The 22,166-nt window shown below is 53.1% G+C and overlaps 5 protein-coding genes across 5 annotated transcripts; 2 read left to right on the forward strand and 3 right to left on the reverse strand.

Moving 5' to 3' along the window:
- Positions 1-329: 329 nt before the first annotated feature.
- Positions 330-8,288, reverse strand: QC761_601090 (uncharacterized protein; the record flags this gene model as incomplete). Its single annotated transcript, XM_062880571.1, has 5 exons — positions 8,232-8,288; positions 7,033-8,154; positions 6,385-6,971; positions 5,726-6,335; positions 330-5,671 (listed from the first exon to the last, which is right to left on the reverse strand). The coding sequence occupies exons 2-5, from the start codon at positions 7,058-7,060 to the stop codon at positions 330-332; spliced, it is 6,567 nt and encodes a 2,188-aa protein (XP_062729589.1). The 5' UTR covers positions 7,061-8,154; positions 8,232-8,288.
- Positions 8,289-8,577: 289 nt separating this feature from the next.
- On the reverse strand, positions 8,578-10,935 carry QC761_601080 (uncharacterized protein; the record flags this gene model as incomplete). The annotated part of the gene is made up of 2 exons (XM_062880570.1): positions 10,125-10,935; positions 8,578-10,066 (listed from the first exon to the last, which is right to left on the reverse strand). Exons 1-2 carry the CDS (start codon positions 10,550-10,552, stop codon positions 8,578-8,580), a joined length of 1,917 nt encoding a protein of 638 aa, XP_062729590.1. The 5' UTR covers positions 10,553-10,935.
- A 266-nt stretch (positions 10,936-11,201) lies between these two features.
- QC761_601070 (uncharacterized protein) lies at positions 11,202-13,699 on the reverse strand. Its single transcript, XM_062880569.1, is given in 4 exon segments — positions 11,202-11,245; positions 11,258-12,516; positions 12,572-12,835; positions 12,893-13,699. The coding sequence occupies 3 exon segments, from the start codon at positions 13,151-13,153 to the stop codon at positions 11,296-11,298; spliced, it is 1,746 nt and encodes a 581-aa protein (XP_062729591.1). The 5' UTR covers positions 13,154-13,699; the 3' UTR covers positions 11,202-11,245; positions 11,258-11,295.
- Positions 13,700-14,544: 845 nt separating this feature from the next.
- On the forward strand, positions 14,545-17,753 carry QC761_601060 (uncharacterized protein; the record flags this gene model as incomplete). The annotated part of the gene is made up of 2 exons (XM_062880568.1): positions 14,545-16,278; positions 16,455-17,753. 2 exons carry the CDS (start codon positions 14,545-14,547, stop codon positions 17,751-17,753), a joined length of 3,033 nt encoding a protein of 1,010 aa, XP_062729592.1.
- A 588-nt stretch (positions 17,754-18,341) lies between these two features.
- Positions 18,342-21,136, forward strand: QC761_601050 (uncharacterized protein). The gene is made up of 3 exons (XM_062880567.1): positions 18,342-19,150; positions 19,210-19,572; positions 19,631-21,136. The coding sequence occupies exons 1-3, from the start codon at positions 19,072-19,074 to the stop codon at positions 20,818-20,820; spliced, it is 1,632 nt and encodes a 543-aa protein (XP_062729593.1). The 5' UTR covers positions 18,342-19,071; the 3' UTR covers positions 20,821-21,136.
- Positions 21,137-22,166: the final 1,030 nt, after the last annotated feature.

Raw genomic sequence — 22,166 nt, forward strand, 5'->3', positions numbered from 1 at the left:
ACAGCTCGATTGACTGACAGGAATACAGCTAACGAGATACATTCATTATACAGCACACTAAAGATATTACAGCAATCGTTCAAAACACTCAACCCAAAGCAGCTCAAGATAACACCAGTACAAAGAAAACCCAAACACACGAAAAGACCAAGCGGGTGACAGCAAAGAAAGGTTCGTCGCGATGACGTTGCCCACCCAACAAGCCCCAAGTCCAGCGCCCCTGTAACCCCTGAACCGAACCCATTTTCCCATCAACATCAATCACCATTAACCCTTCATCGACCCATACAACATACAACTCATTACATCCAACCCATCATCAATCACATTCAGAACAACCACCACGACCGCCTGGCAACATTAACATGATCAACCCCACTCCACCTCTTCCCCCCCTTCATCTCCACACTTCCCCCCTCCTGCTCCCCCCCACCAAAATACTTTGCAAATGAATCCCCATCCAACCTCCAATCCTTCTCTCTCGGACCAACATAAACCCCAATCAAATCATCCTGCTTCCCCTCCTTCCTCTCCCTCGCCCACGTCTCCGGCTTTGGCGCCTTCAACACACAGACATCCTTCTTGCTGTCACCCGCCGCTTTGAGCAGCCTCTGCTGCAAGAGCTCGCAAAGCGCGGCGAATTCTTGTTCGTGCTCATCCTTGACGAACCCGCCCTGTCGGTAGTAAGCCCGTCTCAACAATTCAAGCTGCCAGGTGGCCGTCTTGGCGAGGGTTTCCGGTTGGAGAGAAGGCTGTCCGCACAATTGAGGTTGCTGCTTCTTCTCCACATACGGCTGTCCACATGTCGCGCCGCCGACCTGGGCCTTCTTTCCCTCAAGGTAGGGTTGGCCGCAGGTTGGTTGGGAGTATAACCTGACGGGGCGGGACTCGTCTTGATCGTAGTCGCGAAGGGCAGCCTCGATTTCGCGGAGGATTTGCTCGTGGATCGTCATGCACCGGTCTACACGCTGGTTGGTGGTGTACAGCTCCGCCAGCATCCTCTGCATCTCGACAGTAACCGGGTCGAGAACGCCACGGGACCGACGGAGGTTGTAGCACATTGTCTCGCAGAGGTCGATGGCGGCAGGGACGTGTTTCGCGGCAACGTGAGCGTGAACCAACATCTTACCCACTGCCAGCACCCTTTCGGCGTTCCAGTTCTTTTGCACCTCGCGCGACTTCCAGAGCTTGAGGAGGAGGGACTCCAGCTCGACAAAATTCTGCTGGCTGCCAAGGAGTCTGACGATGCCGCTGATGTCCTCGTACTTAAGGCGGATGAGCTCAATGTTCTTGTCCTTGAGGATGGCGAACGCTTCCTTGGTCATCTCTCGTGAGAGGCGGAGATATTCCTCCCAGAGTTTGGCGTCGTTGGGCCGAGGGACGTCGATGCCGGCCATGTACTCCGCCAGCTTGTAGGCGTAGTGCACACGGGTCAAGTCGCTGTAGTAGCCCTGCCTGTGGGCAAAGTAGAAGGTGCACCGAGCCACTTCGAGTGCCTTCTTCCACTCGCCCGCCTTGAGCAAAGAGGCGACCTTGTCGTTACCGGCTTTGCAAGCAACGGCGTCAAAGTCAATCTTCTTGAGATCTTGCTGAAGGTAGGCGAGCACGGCGAGGTAATAGATGCGAGTGAAGTCGTCGTGGGTGGTGATGAAGCCTCCAAACTTGGTCTTGAAGATGTGGAAGAGCCTCTGGTCGAGGACAGCGCACATGTGCTCTTGCTTCTGCTCGATCCAGAAAGCGCGGAGCTTGGCGCCGTACTCGAGGACAAAGGTGGTCCTGCTGGTCTTGGACTCCGTCTCCCGCTTGTAGGCCTCGTAGAGGGTGATCTCACAAAGTGCCATGGCCATCAGCTCGGTGAAGGTCAAGGCGTTGTTGTCGGTGAGGCTGTGCTGGAAGGCAAGGAGAAAGACGAGGGCGGTCTTGCTGATGGTCTTGTTGTACTTGACGACGATCTCGACGCTACCTTCGAACTCATACCCGCCAAAGATGGCGAGGTGGCGGAGCTGTCGGACCAGCTTGAAGCCGTGCTGAATGATCTTGGCGGTGACAAAGATGGAGGAGAGGGTCACGGCGGCATAGTACAAGTCAGCAGACTTACACTCTTTCTCGGAGATGATCTCAACGAAGGCGATTTGGAGCAGCTCCACGATCCTCACATGCGACTTCTCACCACCAAGCCTCAAGTAGAGAACGATAACATCCTTCAGCTTGAGCAATGTCTCCTGGTGCCAGCAGCCGAGCGTGAGCTTGAGGTGGAGGTACGCCTCATAACACAGCTCAATGGCCCTGTCAAGAGTGGTGGTTGTAGTGGCACCGCCAGAAGTGATGATCGTAACATAGACCTTTGAAAGGCGTTTCTTGACTGTGGTGACGGTCGTCTCCGTCTCTGTCATGGTGGTTGTCTTGGTGGTCTTGATCCGTGTGATGACCTCCTCGTAAATCGTGACAGCCTCATGGTGATGCTTGTGGTTCTTCTCGCAAACCTTGGCCAAAGCAATCATTGCTGTGATGATGATGTAGGCTTCGGTCCCAAAACAGACTGTGACAACCTCACGAAACTTGACCGAGATCTCATAGAGGATGGACCACTCAACTTTGGCGTGAAACTCCAGCACGTGCATGTAAGCCTCATAAACCAGAATGAGTGTCTCTTGCTCGAAGCGGATCTCTTTGTGGCAGTGGACAATCGTCTCCCAGAGGACGCAGCAAATTTGCTGAAGCTCAGCCCATCGCTGTCTCTCCTTGTAGAAGTGGATCAGGATCACAGCAGCCTTGATGGCATCGCGATGGCAGTGTTTCCGGCCCTTGTTGAGGATGGCGACAATCTCAATGTAGATGTCATAGCCCTCCTTGCGTCCCAGAAGCATGTAGTGGGCTGCCAAGGAGTACATGATCTTGATGGTGAGACGATGAGTGTGGCCGAGGTGCTTGCGGTACTTGGCAAGAATCTCGATGAACAGCTCAATGATCTTCTCATGGCGATGGTGCTCCTCGTAGAAGCAGATGAGCACGGCGAGAGACTCCTCGGTCCTCACATCTTCCATTTGAAGGGAGATCAAGCAAGCGCGGAAAATGCGCAAGTAGATGGCTTCAGCCTTCTCAAAGAGGTACTGACGGTGGTAGCAGACAGCAAGGCGTCTGGCAACCAAGATGCACTCTGTGACAAAGTGCTCCGACAGCTTGATGGTGACCTCTGCGGTCAGGATAGCCTTCCAGGTGATCTCAAGCGACTGCGTGATGATGACCTCTGCCTTGGACCAGTGTCCAATCTTGATGTAGAGATTAATGAGCGCCAAGCAAGACTTGAAGAACGCCTCATCCACCTTACCTCCTTTGCATCGGTCGTAGTGCGCGACAAAGACCTCCCGAATGATGGTCTCAGTGACCTCAGTCGTAGTTGTGGTTGTGGTCTTGGTGGTGATCGTGGTCTCGGTGATCTCCTCGACAACCTCGGTGATGAGGATGGTAGTCTCGTGTGCATCCTTGTGGTCACACTTGCCCTTGCCCTTGAACCACCCCCAGACCTTTCCAAATACCGAGATGGCAATCTGAAGAAGACCACACGCCTTGAAGAGCACCCCAATCTCCTTGAGAAGGACAATGATGGCCAACTCCTCAAACTTGTGGTGCTCATACTCCACCCACAAGCAGATGAGAATGTTTGAGGCCTCCTCATACCGACCAATTCTCCTGAGGAACTTGACATACTTGATAGCAATCTCGAGCTTGCTGATGTGCAGCTCAATGGTGGTGTGGACGCGGCAGAGCTCAGTGATGCGCCTCCAGAGAGTGATGTAGGTTCTCTCGGCCCAGAACCACTCCTCCTGAGACTCGTAGAAGAAGGCTAACTGAATGAGGATCGAGATACACCGGTGGTCGTCGACTCGGAAGCCGTCGGCGGTTTCGAGATACCAGCCAACGTATGAGCTGATTTCCTTCTCCTTGACCTGACCCTTGAACTCAATCTCCAAGCCGCCAATGTATTCGGCCAGCTCTCTCGTCTTGGGGTGGTTCTTTCCAAAACGGCCAATGTAAATCTCCCAGATCTCCTTCTGAATGACTCTCGTCCGTGTGGTATCCTTGATGTCAATGTACAGCTTGGCCAACACCTCGAGCCACCGGATAACAGTGTCGCTGGTGGCTCCGTGCTTGCCTTTGCAGATCTGGATCATGAGAATGATCATCTCCTCACGCCATGTTACAATCTCTGTGCGCTCCGTGATGGTGATGGTCTCGGTATACTTGAGAAAGTAGTGTGTGCATGTTACAACGACAGAGCTGGAGGTGGAAAGGATAGCCTTCCCAAGCGAGGCAGCTCTGTAGAAGAATTTGGCACCGGCCAATGAATCAGAAGCCTCAACATGGATATTGCCGAGGATGATGAAGGTCTGCAGGACACCGATGTGACGCTCGCCGAAGCAGGCCTCTTGAACCCTCAAAGAAAACTCATGGTGCTTGACGTGGACTGAGATGGGCTCGCCATAGAGGTAAGCTGACCTCTCCAGCAGACCAAAGTGGCAAGAAGTTGGGAAGTACTCGACAAAGTCCTTGCCCAAAACCAGCTCCCCATCGGCATAGAGGCTGGATGCCCGGAAGTGGGCTTGCCAGTGCCTGACGGCATAGTAAAGCAGGGAGTGTGACTCAAAGTACTGGTCCACAAATCCATCATCAAGGCCTTCAAAAGAGGGCTCTGAGCTATCGGTAAGGCTGAGCTTCGAGTACAAGAGTAATGCCAAGGTCAGGTTCCGATGAGCATCTCGAACTGAGGGCAGCACCTTGCCATCCAACAGGGTCTGCATGTAGGAGCGGATGGACTTGCTCTTGAAGCGAACACTGCCGTTTTGGATAACGACAATGTCTCCGCAGGTTGACCTGATGCGTGCCACGACATCGATGGGGCCTCCAAGCTGACAGGTCTTGGTCTCAATACGCAAGAGCTCGCCCAACTCATTCACGCCAAGGGGTCTGTCGGCAGCAAGAACAAACGACAACAATGTCTGTGTGGTCTCATGCTTGAGGGAGATCTTCGACACAAGCTTCTTGACGAGCTCGTCCAACGTGCCGTTGATGCCTTGGGCGGCCTTGACAAAGGCGTCAGGAGACTGTGTTGGCGCATCCTTGGCAAGCAGCCGCACGGCAATGTAAGCCCACAAGAACGAAGCCTTGGCTTTCTGTGTCAAGTCGTGGACTGTTTTCTCCTGAACCTCGGGACTCAGCTGAGTGAAGCCAGGAAACTTGGAGAAAGACTGGCGGAGGTAGCGCTTGATGTCACCATGGAGGTGCTGAGAGGTGATGGTGAAATGAGCGCATCCCTCGCTCAGATGTGAGATGGCACGCGACAAAGTAATGATGCGGACGTTCCTGTACTTGGCAACGCAAGTCCTGAGTTTGCCATGGAACTCAAGCGGGCTGATACTGCCAGTGACATCCTGGAAACCGTCGACAACGACGGCCACGTTGGTGCGACGATCGTCAAGTGACCGCAGACCCAATTCCAGGGCGGCCCAGAGAGAAGTCTCGAGCTTGGAAGAGCTGCGGTGCTGGTCATACGACTCAAAAGCGCTCGTCAGCCGCTCGTACAGCCCGACATTACCCACGTTCTTCTCAAGAAGTTGGAAGAGGATGCTCTTGAGGAAAGCAAGAACTGTGCACCTGGAAGGGTAGTCATAGGCTAGAAGATTGGTCAGCTATCAGATCTTGTGTGGAAAGCAAGGCTCAAACTTACGGAAGCTGTAGGTAAGCGTAGTGTACTGTGTGTGATCCAAGGGTCTTTGAAGACGCTCCTTCATCCAACCGGCAAGAACTGTCTTGCCCGATCCAGCCTCACCAGTAATAGTCAAAGCCTTCTCCTCGCCCCTGAGAAAGTTGACAAGAGGTGTTTTGACCCATTCACATGTGTCTTCGGCCCGCTTGACATTCTCAGACACTTGGTCGTAAAAGGCCCCTGTGGCAGACCGATCGTTCTGAAGCCGCCTGCGAACAGCATCGACGCCAAGACTGTGAGTCCTGTTGCCTAACTTCAGCGACCACATCTTAGCAATGATGGAATCCCTCCTCCTCCAGATGCCAGACACGTGCTGGCCAAATTCCGTCTCAAAGTTGATAACGACAGACTTGTGAGTGTTCTGTCCAAGGCTGCTGATCTTCTCTCTGTAAAGGATCGAGATCCGTCCAACCAGGTCAACGAGATCACAGTACAGATGAGCAAGGCTCTCCTTAACCTCCTGAGAGGCATAGAAGATATCTTGAATCTGGCTGACATTGGTGATCAGGATGGCGAGCTCGTAAAGTGCCTCAAAGGTTGGCACAAGGGCCTGAGCCTGCTGATGTCCGATCTGTGATAGTCATTAGCGTTTGACCAAAGCTGCACATGGAATGACATACCTCGAGAAGAATCTGAGTGCTTCCCAAAGCGGTGATGGAAGCCTGATGAGCTCCAAAGCAGAAGTCTCCGACATTGGCTCCGAGGCCCCAGAGTTGAAGCCCAAAGAACTGAGCCGATTTGAGAACGCGATCCCAATCACTACCCCGACGGGGCATGTGGATGAGACGCTCATCGGAGATGTACTCGAGATAGGACTCGATATCGACATGCTTGAAGTAAGTCTCAGTGTAGTCACCAAACTTGTAAATGCGTCTCCGGATCTCTTTACTGGTCTCGAGAACGCGAGTCAACTGTACGGTGACGGTAGACAGTTGACTCTGGGCGACGGTTGAGGTCGCGGAAAATGTCTCGTCGGCGAGGGAGGCAGTTCTCTCCGAATCGCTGTGCTCGCCGTCCGAGATCGGCGTGACTTTCACAGTCATAGGAGCATCGAGAGGCTTGCTCTTGACTGTGAGTCCACTGACGGACTCTTGGAGTCCGGCGCGAATGGTGTCCATGGCTGAGCGGTTCGAAGTCTCTGCTGGTTCTTCGTCAATGGTGTCAGAAACAAAAGATGATGCTGAGCTGCGCTTCCGAAGTCTTTTGCCTGGAGCGGGTCAAAGGTCAGAGACTGGCTCGGGTTGCGAGTAAAGAAAAGCCCGGCATACCTGCAAATGTTTTTCTCAACCCCAACATAGTCGACGTTTATAGCATGGAAGACGGCACTGCTAGAGGAAGCTAGCCAAGTTCTTGTGTAATTGCCAACAACGCCAAGAAGGATGTCGGGTCAGTACCTGAGTGGCTGCCCAAGCATGAAAAAGGAGCGTATTGTGACTGAGCTTGACGCCTGAAGAGACTCTTCTGCGGTTTGCCGTGCTCCTGAAAGAGACACAGGAGAGGAGCTCGGGGGGTGGGGCAGCATAGCATATGTAGTGGAAAGCAGCAAGCGTCTCCTGAATCCAGACTTCCATGGACACAAGCCACCACAAGGCATTCAGGGGCCACATGTGGAATCAGACCTCGCCTTGCCACTCTCGAGCTAGATTCTGGATCAAATGATCAGTATATTGTGTAGCTGAAGCGGGTGACAGTGGCTGCCGCGGTAGATGGAATCTGGAAATGACAATTTGGCTGTGGGATATTCGTCCCGGCAGCCAAAATCAGTGTTGCTCAGACTCTCTGTATGATGTAGACATCACAGACCATGTCCGTTATCAGACGCATTTGGCCAATCGTTCGGGTCTATCGAGGTCGAGATCATTTGAAGTGGCGTCATGTCCAATCCCATACTGTTGATATCTTCTACGCTTCTGCAAGAACAAATATCCCGGGTCTTCAGCTTTCGTGGGGCAAATTCCCTGTCTGGCGATTCCGGCCTGCTGGTTCTCAATAGTCGTCGTCTTTCAGGTGACAAAAGCCGTTCCCGCAAGCCACGTTCTAACCGTGTTCGGCCCGTTGACAGGGGGTCTGCTGCAGGGGGACATCCGAAGACAGCGGGATAAAATCAATATCGATGTCTAGACCTTTCCGACTGGCCTCAGGTGCAATGCGAACTGGTAACATCGGGCCAAGTTCCTGATAGGGATGCTAGCGTCGATCATTGACGAGCAGCTGAACTGGTCAAGCGCGCAGGCCGTGTTGATCACCCGCATCCCGCTCAGCACACAGCCCCACTGCCCACGCGAGGTCTAGGAGTCGCCTGAAACCTGTTTCGCAGACTCCTCTGAATGTCGAACGGCGACATGAAGCTGATTTTTAAGATTCTTGTGATGTTTGAGGAGGTTGTACAGCTGAGACGACAGTCATGTCAGGAGAACATCTTGAAACAAGGAACTTTCAGGTTGAGATGGGATTGAATAGCACGAACCTCTGGTAGATGAGTCAGGGTAAGTGTTGGAGGGTCGAAGTTGGGATGGAATCAAATACCCTCAAGTTGAAGAAGACAAGAAAGAAAAAATCAACGAAAGAAATGCAGGTCTCTTCCTTCTAGAAGAAGTGGAGCAGTGCACGGCTGCAAACACCTGACAATCTGCTCTGGATGACGAACGGGAGGCACGATGGAATATTCAATGTCAGATTTTGATTATTTACAGATTACCTAAATATTGATGTTGTTTCCTCATCTCATCATCTCCCATATAAACTATCTACTTGTAAATATACATGCCAGGTTCTCGTTCCTCCCATCCCACCACCCTTTCTCCCCCAACAGCTCAAGCAATCGTCTTGCCATGATTCTTCCGCAGAATCTCGGCCGCAATCTTCTCAGCCAGGACATAGACTGTGCTCTGAGGATGCCCCGGCGGCAACAACGCAAAGCTACTCGCATCTACCACCCTCAGCCCATCCACACCAATCACCTTGGCTTCCTTGTCCACAACCGCCCAACGGTCATCCCTCTTCCCCATCCGGCACGTGCAAGAGGCATGCCAAATTGTCTGCACCGTATTCCGAATCACAGCCAAGATCTGTGCATCCGTCTTGACGTCCGGGCCAGGGAAGTACTCCTTTGTATCCGCCAACACGCCCTTCATAGCCTTTGACGCAAACGCCTGACGCAGACGTTTGTACAGCGCGACAGCAACCTCCTGATCGGTCGGGTCGGTAAGCCACTTGGGATCGATGAGTGGGAGGTCCTTGGTATCGGCTGACTTGAGCGTGACGGTGCCCCTCGACATCGGAGCAACAAGACCACCAAGGATAGTCGCGTACATGTACCCGTCCTTTGGCTGAGTGGTGAACAAGTTGGAGAAGTCACCAACGTAACCCGGGGCAGTCAAGTACTCAACCTCAGGCCAGTCAGGTGGGAACTGCCCATCCAGAATCGTCGAAGTATCCTTCGGGATCAGCTCACGTGGTACCTTCTCCCAGCCCAGGAAATCACAAACGGGATTGGTCAACGGGCCTTGCTTGTTGAACGTATAAGGCCCCGCAAACTCTCCCAAAACAAACAATGGATCATTGGCAATCCTCGTCAGCGTCTCGACCTTGACCCTCCAGCTCGGCCCAAAGAAGACATGATCTTGCATCCCCTGTCCAACTCCAGGTCTATCCGCGATGAGCGGAATCTTGTGCTTCGCCAGCTCAACCCTAGGGCCAACACCAGAAACCATCAGCAACTGCGGGCTTTGGAAAGCGCCGGCCGAGACGATAACCTCCCTCTTCGCCTTGAGAGTGTACTCGAACAGTCCAAAAGGCCTGCTCTCCACCACAACCCCGGTCGCCCGTTTCTTCTCATCAAAGACAATCTTCTTCGCCAGCGTTGTCATGTAAACCTTGAGATTTCTCCTCCCGGATGCCTCTCGCAAGAAAGAAGTCTGACTCGAGTCACGAGTCTGGGTCTCAGGCCGGATAGTCGAAGCACAATACTGTGCGCCCATCAAACTCCCGCTGTTGAAGTCTTGCGTAGGTCCGATACCGATCTCATTCAGCGCAGGTTCCATCCATGTGCTAAAAGAGTTGGCGTAGTTGGCATAAGACACTTGAAGGGGCCCTCCGCCAGTGGTGGAGAAGGCATTGATGTTGAACTCGGCCGAGGCATTCTTGAACCGGAGGTCCTCTCTGGGAGGTGTGAAGCTGACACTCCTCTTGAAGTGCGGCTGCAGCGCCTCCCAGGAGTAGCTCTCGTCACCGACGGCATCTGCCCATTTCTGGTAGGACTGGACGGTACCCCGTTGGTAAATCATGAAGTTTCTTGCTGAGCTGCACCGTCATTAACTACTTTTTCGATATCCCAAGATCACCGAGGTGCGTAACATACCTCCCACCAAGACACTTTCCCCTGGCATAGTGAATCTTCCTCCCATTCGCACCCCTCTGGGGCTCGGTGACAAAGTTCCAATCAACCAAGGGGTTGGTGTCGCTTGGATCCGACCCGACAAACAAGACATCACCCACTGGCGTCTTTCCTAGCAAAGGGTTGGTGATCTGGTAAAAGCTCCCCGCTTCGACAACAGCGACAGAGATGCTCGGGTCCTCGCTCAGCCTGTTGGCAAGAGTCAAGCCGGCGGTGCCACCGCCGACAATGACATAGTCAAATTCCTTGGAGATGCCAAACTCCCCTTCGAGATTCCTCGGCAGCGCCTGTTCGTGTGCTTGCTCAGCCTCGATGGGAACACCGTAGACGAGGTTTGTCGTCGCAATAACAACGAAAAGGGACAGAATCCTATTGGTGCTAAGGAGATGCATCTTCACGGGTCTGAGGGGATCAAAGGGGAAGATGGGGAGGGAGGAGGAAGGAGGGAGAAGGGGCCTGGAACCCGGAAAAGGTCACATCACTGCAACACGCTTGCTGCTCCCCAAGTCCTTTATACCTGCAATCCTACCCCCCGACCAACACACCGGAACCTGAACGACAAATCCAGACCAACTCGGCGATCTTGATGTTAGTTGTGGAGACGTCAACTCCGTCCTCCCCACGATCTCACTGCCCGCCCAGGCGCTAACTTCCTAAAACCCGGTTTCATTGGATTTGTTCGTCGTGATCGACACTGACTAGAGAAGCAGACGGTGGACCACTCTGTTGACCACAATCAGAATTGGGGAAGCTGGCACTGGCAAGAGTGCAGAATCTTGGTCACGACAACCAGAAAACTCACCTCTCTGGGTCCATCCCTTCTGCCCTAAATATGCACCGAACCACACGCTAACAATCCCACGCTAAGCACCCTGACACCTCGGCCCAACAGTTGACGTTTAAGGGGGTGTCACTGTCAAGCTGTAAGGACCACCTAGGTTATTGGATCCATAACCACCAATAAAATCATCATCCATCGTCGATCTTTGCTGCGAATAGAGTTCAATCGATCAATTCCAACATGTATCTACCCTAACTCCCCAGCCGTATTCGTACCTGCATTATGATCATCTCGACTTCCCCTCCTCAACTCCCACCCCCCCGAAAAACCTCGGCTGTTCTAACCATACCTTCATCAGACCTTTATCCCCCCATCCCCCGCACTATCAACAACAATGTCATCACGCTCAGTCGGTCGCCGTTGAGCCTTCACAACCCCGGCCTTCCCAATAACCCCGGACCCCCGAAAAGCTACTAAAACAACCACGAATGCCGCACACCCCAACGCAAAATTCCACCACTCCGCTGCTCGCAGACCCGCGAGCGAAGCCGAGTCCCAAGGAATCACCGGCCCAGCCTCCTCGACATCAACCCCTCTATCACGCGCCATAACAGCCGTCTGAATCGCCGTCGCGACAGCCAAACCGATAGCCCTTCCCACCTGACCCATGGCATTAACCAAAGCCCCCCCCAAAGCCTGATCCGACTGAGGTAACGAATGACTCGTAAACAAAATCAAAGACGGCCACGTAGTATCAGCTCCAAAAACCGACAAGACCATAGCCGGGAACCCATAAGCCCAATACGTCGTCTCGGGCGGAATCGGAGCAGCAAAGAGTATCGACGATATCGACACGCAAAACGTTCCCACCGCCAAAAGCAGGTAAGTCGGCACCCGCGCCAAAAGCTGGCTGACAACCAGCGCGGTGATGACCCCCATGATCCCCGTCGGCAGAAACCTCAAGGTCGTCTGCAACGTCGACAGGCCCTGAAAGTCCTGGTAAAAATACGTGGCATAAACCAGTAACCCATTGAAACTGCTGAAAAAGAGCGCCATGATCGCCATGGCAGCGCTGAATTTCGTGCTGTGAAAGACTGAAACCTTCATGATCGGCGCGCGTTTCTTCGTCTTTTCCAGATGTCTCTGCCAAAACACAAACAACGTCACCAAGATAACCGAAACCACAATCAACACCGGTATCCACGGCGTCCTCCACCCAACTACATTTCCTTGTGTCAAGGCAAAAAGCAACGCCAGCAAGCCCACGGTAACCAACCCAGCCCCCAACCAGTCAACCGAATTCTTCACCGTGACCCCCTCATCATGCAAAGTATGATTCGGCGCCGGCAGGATAAAAAACGCCGCCACAGTCACAATGACAGCCAACAAACCCATAATGACAAAAACCCATTTCCATGAGGTGTACTCCGAGACAAAGCCCGCGAGCAAATTCCCAAACACCGCTCCCACAGGGGCACCTGCTGAGTAACAACTAAAAGCATAGTTTTTCGCTTTGCCAGGTCGAAAGGTAGTTCCTAGGATTCCAATCGCCGTTGGAACGTTGGCTGCCGCACCCTGTAGACAAATGTTAGCATAACTAGGCGGTAATTTCACCCATTGTTCAACCTACAAGCCCAGAAAGACCACGAAACAAATCAAAGGCGATTTCGTTTGGTAAAAAGGGATTCACCAGCATGGTCATGGCGAACCAGGCCGAGCCAAAGATGAACATCCTTCTCTTGCCGTAGATGTCAGCTATCCTGCCCCAGAGGAGGAGGAAGCAGCCAAAGGTGAGGGAGTAGGCCGAGACGATCCATTGGAGGCGGGTGTCGGGGATGGAAAGGTCGCGGCCTATGGTTGGGAGGATGATGACCACTGCTTGGCCGGAGAGGGTCTATTTTAGTCGTTAGTTGTCAAGTCTGTGCATAGGTAGTGAAGGGAAGACGTGTACGTTGAGAAAACTCGCGCCTGTGACGGTAGCCACGAGGGCGATACATCGCGCTTTTGAGAACGGCAAGTCCGATTTGGGCGGTTCATCGTCGTCGTGTGGTATTTCTTGGGCGACGTTGGTGGTGTCGGTGAGCTCATCGCTTAACTCCGAGTCACCCCCTTCCGATCTCGCTTGGATTCTCTCACGGGCCGACGATGCTGATGCTGCCGCCGACTGCCGGTGCGGAGAGATCTTGTCATGGTCAACTGCCGGTGTTGCCATTGTTACGCAGGCGGCTCACACTCCAATGTTTTTTATTTTATGTTTTTGGATGGAAAGGAAAAGCAACAGTGGTGTTGTGATGAAGGGGATGGAAATATTTGTTTTTTGAATTTGAGTTGAGGTAAACGATATCCTGCCGGCCCCACCGGCTCGGTTGGGGATAGCGCGGGTGTATGGGCCATCACGACATAAGGTAAGGTACGGTACATGGTTCCTTCCCGAGTAGTAGTAAGATTTGGTCTGCGGGTTTGGAGGGGACGGGAGGAGGGAAAAGATGGGCGGCGGATTGTGGGACTCCGGAAATATCTTGGTGATGCCGGAACCGGGAGTGTCAGTATGGCATGGGGATTTGACATGTTTTGGGTGAACTTGGCATGCAGGTAGGTCTCAGTCAGAGGATTATGCTTATGATCGCTACCTTTCCCTTGCTTGGAGTTGTAGCGAGGCTTTGAAATGAGATGAAGGGGTGGGGGCTGCTTTTCATGATGTTTCTTTCTCGACTTTCTTCGCTGTGATGACCTTGCAATGATAGATAATTCGGTACTTTGCAAAGACGGCTTGATTTGATGGTCTCATCAAATGGCCCAGTAAGATCATATCAATCGCTATGTTTCTATTGCTGACATGCTTGATTCTCTCGAGTCGTTATTGTCATGCAGCACACCTACTCAAGAATGCAATGACTTTACAAAACCACTTTGCGCCCTCTTCTACCATTGAATTGATGAGTTGTTTATTGCAACTATGATATTTGACCAACCACAGCCATATGACTTGCACACTGCTCTTAATCTCTTTGTACCTAGTCAGAGCAACCTGAAAAGCTGCAGCCTCTCACTCAAGTCAAACAAACGTTTGGTCAGACCAAGCTGCTGAGCCTAGCCCATTGTAACAGACAGAGCCTTTGTCAATTCACAAGACATCAACGTAAAAACAATGACTGGTCTTGGTCACTAAGGAAAATAACAAGAGCCCCTTGGAAGCGCGTCGCAATGTTGACAACCACTATGTTTCTTTGTGTCCTTCATCAGTCAACAAGCTGGCAGTGCCTCAAGGGGCAGTTTGGCTTTCACAGGACACTGTAGGCCCGACAGCGTCAAGCAAGCGCACATCCAAATGCTGAACTATTTGGACATATATAAGCTTGCTTGACACATAACCATCCTATCACCAAAAGTTCATCCCTTATCAGCTCTACTTTACTCGACAAGCTCACATCAGGAACTGTTTTGCCTCTTCCTGACTCGATCCATCCCGCCTGTCTTCATACTCGTCGTCACTCTTCACTCCAGCCAACTTCATAGGTACTTCATCTCACTCCAGCCCACTTTATACTCCATCTCACTCCAAGTATAGTCTTAGGTTTGACAGCAGTCTTGAACTCAGTCAACATGTCTTCCTCAGAGAATAATCGTGTCTCTCGGACTCCAGACACTGAAGGAGACTTCAGCTCTCCCAACTCGTTTGTCTATGTCCGTACACCTATGGCAACAATCAGCAACAACAAAGGGCTCAAGTCAACCGTCCACACTACCTCTGTTGACGAGAAGGCCTCTTTGTATCAAGAGGGTCAGCAACGCCATTACCAAGAACAGCGTCAACATCAGTATCGACAGCAGTATCAACCGCGGTATCGCCAGTCCAGCTATGCCAGCAATCGCAGCAGTCTTGCCAATGAAGTCATCTTTGACCATGAAGACTCCCCTCCTCCGCTGAAAGACAACAACGGTCCCTTTCACCCTGCCAGCCCCTATGCCAAAGATGATCAAAGCCATGGCCTGGGCATCAACGCCGAAGAAAGCTGCCTGCATCAAGAACAGCGAGGCACACGAACAGTCTCCAGCCCAGTAGGCACAAGCGGCAAGTACGGCAAGACCACAGAACAACCCCTCGCTGGGGTGAACTGGCGAGACCGCAGCGTGAGCTACGGTGACAGCTACGGGGGACGATGGTCTTCCAACCTACGGGGGTCAGCTGCTAGTGAGAGCTATGGCCCAAACAGGTTCTACCCCCCCGGTTACTACTTCTCTCCTGCGAACCGTTGGAATCCAAGCTTCCGCTCTTACAAGTCGTCAGCGAGCACCGATCTTCTTGCCAGTCTCACAAGCAACGCCAGAAAAGCCCCTTTCGCTGCACAACCTTCTTTGACAAACCGATTCAACATGTTCCAGACGTTGAACAACAACAACAACAACCAGACCGACGAGAACGATGAGAAGATGTCACACTGTGACAACAAGTCCGGAACCTTCGGCGTTGTCGGAGACGGCCGCTTCGGCGCCAGACCCACTCCCGCTGCCCCTGCCCCGCCTGTCCTCACCTCGATCGGTGCCTCCGGCTTTGCCTCAGGCAGGATGATGAGTCACCCCGGCGGGAACGACTCTGGAATCCCAGGCTTTGCCCAATCCCAACCCTCCGGCCCCGCCTACCACCCGGACACCCTCTCCTCCCAGCTCCGGTCCTTGTCCTTCCGCTCCGGCGCCGCCGCCATCCAAGCTCCTGGCCCCTTTTCCGCTGCCCAGCAGCACCCCTTCCCGGGCCAGCAGCACCCCTTCCCGGGCCAGCAGCGCCCCTTTTTCCCTCAGCCTGCCGCCGCCCCCTTGTTTCCCGCTGGCTTTCGCCCCCTCGCGTCCGTCCCCGAGACCGCCGTCGTCCGAGCTAGTCCCTCCTCCTCCGGCGCCCTCGTCCCAGCCCCTGGGCAGCCCTTTTTCTTCCGGCCGATGGAGTGCCGCACCCACCGCCGCCTGACCGAACTCGAGTCCTACGACTTGATGATCAAGGGGTTCAGCCCCAACTACAAGGGGAACCCGGACCTGGACCGGAACCGGAGCGCGACCATCCCCGAGGACATGAACTGTTCTCTCTTCCTGGTGGGCTTGCCCGCCGATGTGACGACCCACGAACTGCTTGCTGGGGTGAGGAACGTGGGACGGGTGTACGCCACCCACATCAACCCCCCTGAGCCGGAGAAGGGCCACGAGCAGAGCGCGGCCAAGATTGTGTTTTTCGAGAGGAGTGCTGCCGGTACGTGTTCATTCCCTTCCCCTTTTCTTCATATGCATTCAAGCATTCCCACAACGCCTCAGAAAGTTCTGAGTAGGCCTTCCAAACTCTTGGATATGCCTTCAAGATATCTTCAGACCCCTTCCCACTATCCTGAGACGCCTCTTGGCCATCTTTTTAGGCCTATTGAACTCTCGAATAGGCCTAAAAGATGAGTTGGCACGCCCTCAAAACTCTTTGACAGGCCTCTCAAACCCCTTTTGACACATGCAACGTTCTTCCAAACGCATGAAACCAGAAAGCTAACCCACCCTTCCCACCAGAACGCTTCTTCCGCCAAACCACAACCCAGGGCTTCCGCATCCCAACCCGCGCTCCTCCCCACAACCCCGCCCGCGTGACCTGGAACCGCATCCGGTCCGCCGAAGTCGACATCAACGGGTCAAAGTCTCGCGTCCTCCTCATCTCTGGACCCCCCCACATCGTCAACGAGCAGCACCTTCGCGAGTACTTCGACAACAAGCTCATCTACCAAGTCGACGAGATCATCGTCCACCACCCCGGCGCCGTCCCTGCCGCCTTGCCCACTCCCCCCGGTTCCTCTGCTGCCAATCCCTCGACAGGCAACCTCTCTAGCTCTGGTGGTCCCCGCGCCCCAGCCGGCCTATTGGCCTATAACGACGTCCCTTCCGGCGCTCTCGTTGCCAGCCACAGCAACACCTCTTCCAGCTTGGGCGGTGTTCCCACCGGCTATAACAATAACAATTCTTCTTCCTCCTCGGGTCTCGCCCCCAACGTCAATGTTGCCGGCCACAGCAACATCCCCCTCGCCGCCGGTCCTCCCATCCTCGGCAACAACGACAACAACGACACCAACGACAACAACGACAACAACGACAACAACGACACCAACGACAACAACGACAACAACGACAACAACGACAACAACGACAACAACGACAACAACGACAACAACGACAACAACGACAACAACGACAACAACGACAACAACAACAACAACGACAACAACAACAACAACAACAGTGGCGCCAGCGGCTTCAGCCCCGGCCACTCCAAGTCCGCCTCCAGCATCAGCTCCGGAAGCCACAGGCCCAACTCTCTCCTGGGCCAGCTCAGGGGCGATAGAGCCCTCATCGAGTTCCGCTTCGGCAGTTACCGCTGCCAGTCCGAGGCCGCCCGCATGGCTCTCGTGAGAGAGTTTAGGGAGTTTGGGGTCTTGTGCGAGTTTGGGAGGGATCCTTGTGATCGTGTGGAGGAGAAGGAGGAAGGAAAGGGGAAGGGGAGAGAGGAGGAGCAGCAGGTGGAGGTTTATTTGGGTGGTGGTGGAGATGGTTGTGAGGACCACCACCCTTTCTGGAGGGAAGGAGAAGCTGGGATGGGTGGTGGTGCGTTTGCCGGCGGTGCTGGTGTTGGGGGTGATGCGCTTGCTGGCGGCGAGGGTGGTTTCGGCTCCGTGTTCACTCCGGGTGCGGGCGCGCACCTGTCCACGACGACCCCGGCTGGGAGTTACTTCCAGTCGCGGGCTCAGAGCGACAGCGTGCGCGCCCTGTGGGGTGATGCTCGTGAGGGGGCGTGAGGAGAAGTTTGAGTTTTCGGGAGGATTCTGTTTCGGGGTTTTTTTAGTTTGGGTTTTTTTTTGGTTTTTTTCTTTGCGATGGCAGACGGCTTCCTGAGTTTGGGGTTGGTGTGAGAGAATGGTCGGGGGGGGGTTTGGTGGTCTCGCCGGGAAATGCCAAAGTTGCGCATTGACGCTTTAATATCTTTTTGTTTTTTCCTTTTGTTCATGGAGAATGGCATCTGGAGATGGGGTCAGGAAATAAATAGCATTGCAACTGTGGGAATACCAAGACTCTTCGGACATCCAAGAATATGGACTGCTGTGACTGTGGTTTGTGATGGTCGTGATGTTCGTGATGCTCTTCAACATGCCATGCTCTATTAGGGCATTGAGAACAACTGACAGGATATGACCCGTCCGCATACATTATGATCAGGTTGCATTGACACTGAAGCAGACATATTGCGGATGGTGATACTGCGATATTGATGGAGCATTGAACAGATGAAGTCTCATCAACCCTAACCCAGCAGCAAAAGACATTACAGGGTGGGGCATGGCGTTCCAGATCTTCGGGAGAGATCTTGGCACAGTGACGTCATGGGTCTTTCATGATGCCATCACCCAACTAAAGGATGGTATCTCGCGAGACGCGGGTTCATTGATGGCAGCTCTTTGGTCCAACGTGGAAGAGAGTCAAGTAATTCCTCTGATATTGTGTCACCGGGGCCAATCACAGGCAGCCACTGCCCTCAGACACACGCGTTCTGTTGGTGAGCAGCCACTGCAGCTCCCCACCTCGACGCCGGTGAACCACGACAGCCATTCGCCCCTTCCCTTGTAGCCTTCATTACGTCACAACGGAGAAATATGTCCTTCCACGGCGGCACTGGGTGGCCAGCATGTGAGAATTCCTTTCCCACTCATGTCAGTACGAGGTGAGCAGCTACTTCCAGCTGATTCTTGGAGCAGCCAGCAGCAACTCCCATTGTCCCCAGCTGGCAGATCATTGCTCCCCTGCCAAAAAAAACAAGCAAAGGTAAAACCCACTTATAGCTAAATTAGGTAGCAGTGACGTCTTGGACTCTTTCTTTCACAGACCCACAAACAAACCAACAGTGAACGTCTGGAACCGACCCTCCAACGTCCGCCAATATACTGCGCTTTGCACCTTCAACTTCCTCCTTCTCCCCTCTTCCTCTCCATACCAATTTGATACCCAACCACCATCACCAACCGCGATATTTTCCTCAGCCAGCAAAGAGGCATCTCCTTTCCCGTCTTTACACATCCTACAACTACAACATCTTGCTGAAGAAAAAATAACACCATCATCATGAGGATCGCCAAAGCGCTCCTGTCGTTGGCCCTCGTGGCTGACGCAGCTATCGCTAGCTCTTGGTTTTCCAATGCTGGTAAGTGATGACTTGTGTTTTTCTCGACTTCTCCAGCTCATTATTAACAATATCTGCAGCCTACAACAAGTGGCACGAGACTGAGCTTGAGCGTTGGCTCTCCGATCACGATGTCCCCTATCCCACTCCTGCCGATCGCAAGGATCTCGAGAAGCTTGTCCAGAAGAACTGGGAGTCGCATGTCGTAACACCATACAACAGCTGGGACGCTGCCCAGCTTAATAGCTATCTCAAGCAGAAGGGTGTCGAGACCAAGGATTCCGCCCAGGCCAGCCGCGATTCTCTCGTCAGCCAGGTGAAGGGCTACTGGTACGAGACGGAGGACAAGGCTCAAACCGCCTGGACCAATGTCAAGGACTGGATTCTGGACAGCTGGACCGACAGCCAGCTCAAGGCCTTCTGCGATCGTCATGGTATTCCTGGTAAGTTGACATGACGTCATGTCTTGAATGTTTGAGGCGTCGACTAACACCGCCGTAGTTCCCCAACCCCGCACCCGTGATACTCTCCTTCAGAAGGCTAGGGTCGCTTACGAAACCGCTGCTCAAAAGGCCGGTGAGACTGCTGCCTACCCTGGCAACTGGTTGTACGAGACCTGGTCCGAGTCTGATCTCAAGGAGTGGCTTGATACCCATGGCATCCCGGCTCCTCAACCTACCACCCGCGACAAGCTCATTGCCTCTGTCCGCCGCAACTCTCGACTTGCCTCGCTTCGCATGCAGGAGCAGAAGGCTGCTGCTCAGAAGAAGGCTCAGGAAGCTTATGCCACCCTCACTGACAAGGTTATTGACGCCTGGAGCGAGTCTCAGTTGAAGGAGTTCTGCGACAAGAATAGCATCCCCGTTCCTCAAGGTACCAAGCTCAACCAGCTCCGCTCTCTTGTCCGTAAGCACCGCGCTGAGATCATGGGTGACACTGTTGCCTCAACCGCTGCCTCTGCCTATGGCGCTGCTACTTCCAACGTTGGCGAGAACGTTGCCAAGGCTACTGATGCCACTTCCCAGGCCGCTCTGGATGCCTTCAATGCTGCTGTCAACACCTGGTCTGAGAGCCGTCTCAAGGGCTACCTTGACGCCCGTGGAGTCCCCATTCCTCAGGGATCCAAGACTGATGAGCTTCGTGCGCTCGTACGCAAGCATGCCCACAAGGCTGCTACCGGCTGGAGCGCCTGGACCTGGGACGATCTGACCCTCGACAACCTCAAGGCTTACCTCGCTTCCTCTGGAGACGCTGCGGCGAAGAAGGCTGGTGAGAAGGCTGGCGCTACTCGCGAGGAGCTTGTCCAGGCTGCCAACGCTGCCTACGCCTCTGCTTCTTCTGCCGGTGGTAACTCCTTTGCCTCTGCTACCAGCTACCTTTCTCACGCCACCGACAATGCCAAGGCTGCTACCTTTGATACCTGGAGCGAGAGTGATCTCAAGGCCTACTTGGACAGCTATGGCATTCCCGTCCCTCAGGGTTCAACTCTCAATGAGATCCGTGCCCTTGCTCGTCGCCAGTGGACTTACTACAAGTACGGCACCTCGTCTCCTTCCGAGACCATCTTCGCTAAGATCAAGGAAAACGTCTTGAGCGGCTGGGACTGGGTCACCGGTCAGGTCATGGCTGGCTCTGATGCCGCCAAGAAGAAGGCTGAGGAGGGCCGTGCCAAGGCGCATAAGGAGCTCTAAGCTGGCTTCCCTCGACCTACATCACATCATGACAAGGAACTCTGTCAAGGCCGTGCATTCTGATCGGTATTGACGCCGAGTTTCATCTCTGTACAACATTTCTTAGGGTGGATACTCTTTGACCACCACACATGATGGCATTGACACGGCACAAAACTGGCTTGGAGGGTTACGAGTGGTTATCATTCAGGGGCTGCGGGTTTTTTGCAGCAAATGTTAATACTCGGGGTTATGTCTGGAGTTGGTCGTTGTTTTCTTTTTAGGTAGTTTCGTCTATCGGCCTCCATAGCAGGGGGTAATGAAACTTGGTGAAAATGTTTGGTTCCTTGGTGGTGAATGATGGGCCATACTAATATTGTGTCCGGTGCTATGTTACACAACCTAGTTCTCTTCCAGATCTACTGGCCCTGGCCAATGAACAGCGAGATATACCTTTGACGGCATCTTGTATCCCTCCTCGTGGAGGTCATGGTACAACTCATGATTGTGGTTGCTGAGAATCCTTCATCGAGGTAAGAGCTTCTTCTGTTCCTGCATGATGAATATAGTAGATATCATGGTTGTTCCATGAGAGCTGAAAAAAGGTGAGCCTTGGCGAATTATGAATTATATGTGGCAGGGCTGTGTGCACAGAAACAGGAAGCAAGCGTGTGTTTTGGTGTGTTGAATGGGTTGATGGGTGATGGAAATGGAGTTTACGTAAAGGTTATTTGGGATTGGGGTGTTTGAGACTGTGTGGTTGAGGGTGAGTGAAGAAGTGTGACAGGATTAGTAGGAGTATAAGGTTATCTGTTTACAGTTTAAAAATACCGAAAATCTAAGGCATTTATATCTTGGAAAAGGCTTAGATTAAAGATGTACAAAGGTTGGATTAAGTCTAGGAAGTCGACATATAAAGCTCGGATTTAGCTCAGATTAAGTCCACCAGGAGCTTGGATTATACGATGAGTTTTAAAAGGGGATCCTAGGGATGGCTAGACATTGTAAAGTGAGAGGTGTATGTGCTTTTGCTTAGGGGCCTCTCTCTTTACTATCCAGTAGGGGGATGGCGGTATGTGGGACCTGGGCATTTCGAAGGTCGAAACTAGCCGGGTATTATCAATGATCGTCATGGGGCAAGAGCAGCGCATATGCTGTTTAAAATTTTTCGGCAGATATCAGATGACGGTTCATGTTTGTCACAAGATAACACACCGGATTTGGAAGGTTCGGATATGCAGTCTCGGCGATTGATGGGTTGTTTATTTGGTTATCGCGCTTGCGACGGAATCTTGTTTCAGAACTTGCAGTCCAAGAGGTGATTTGCTTATGATGAACCACTCTCCGAGAGGTTTAACATCAACCAC

This window comes from Podospora bellae-mahoneyi, chromosome 6 (genome assembly GCF_035222275.1).
Source record: "Podospora bellae-mahoneyi strain CBS 112042 chromosome 6, whole genome shotgun sequence".
NCBI classification, from domain to species: Eukaryota; Fungi; Ascomycota; class Sordariomycetes; order Sordariales; family Podosporaceae; genus Podospora; species Podospora bellae-mahoneyi.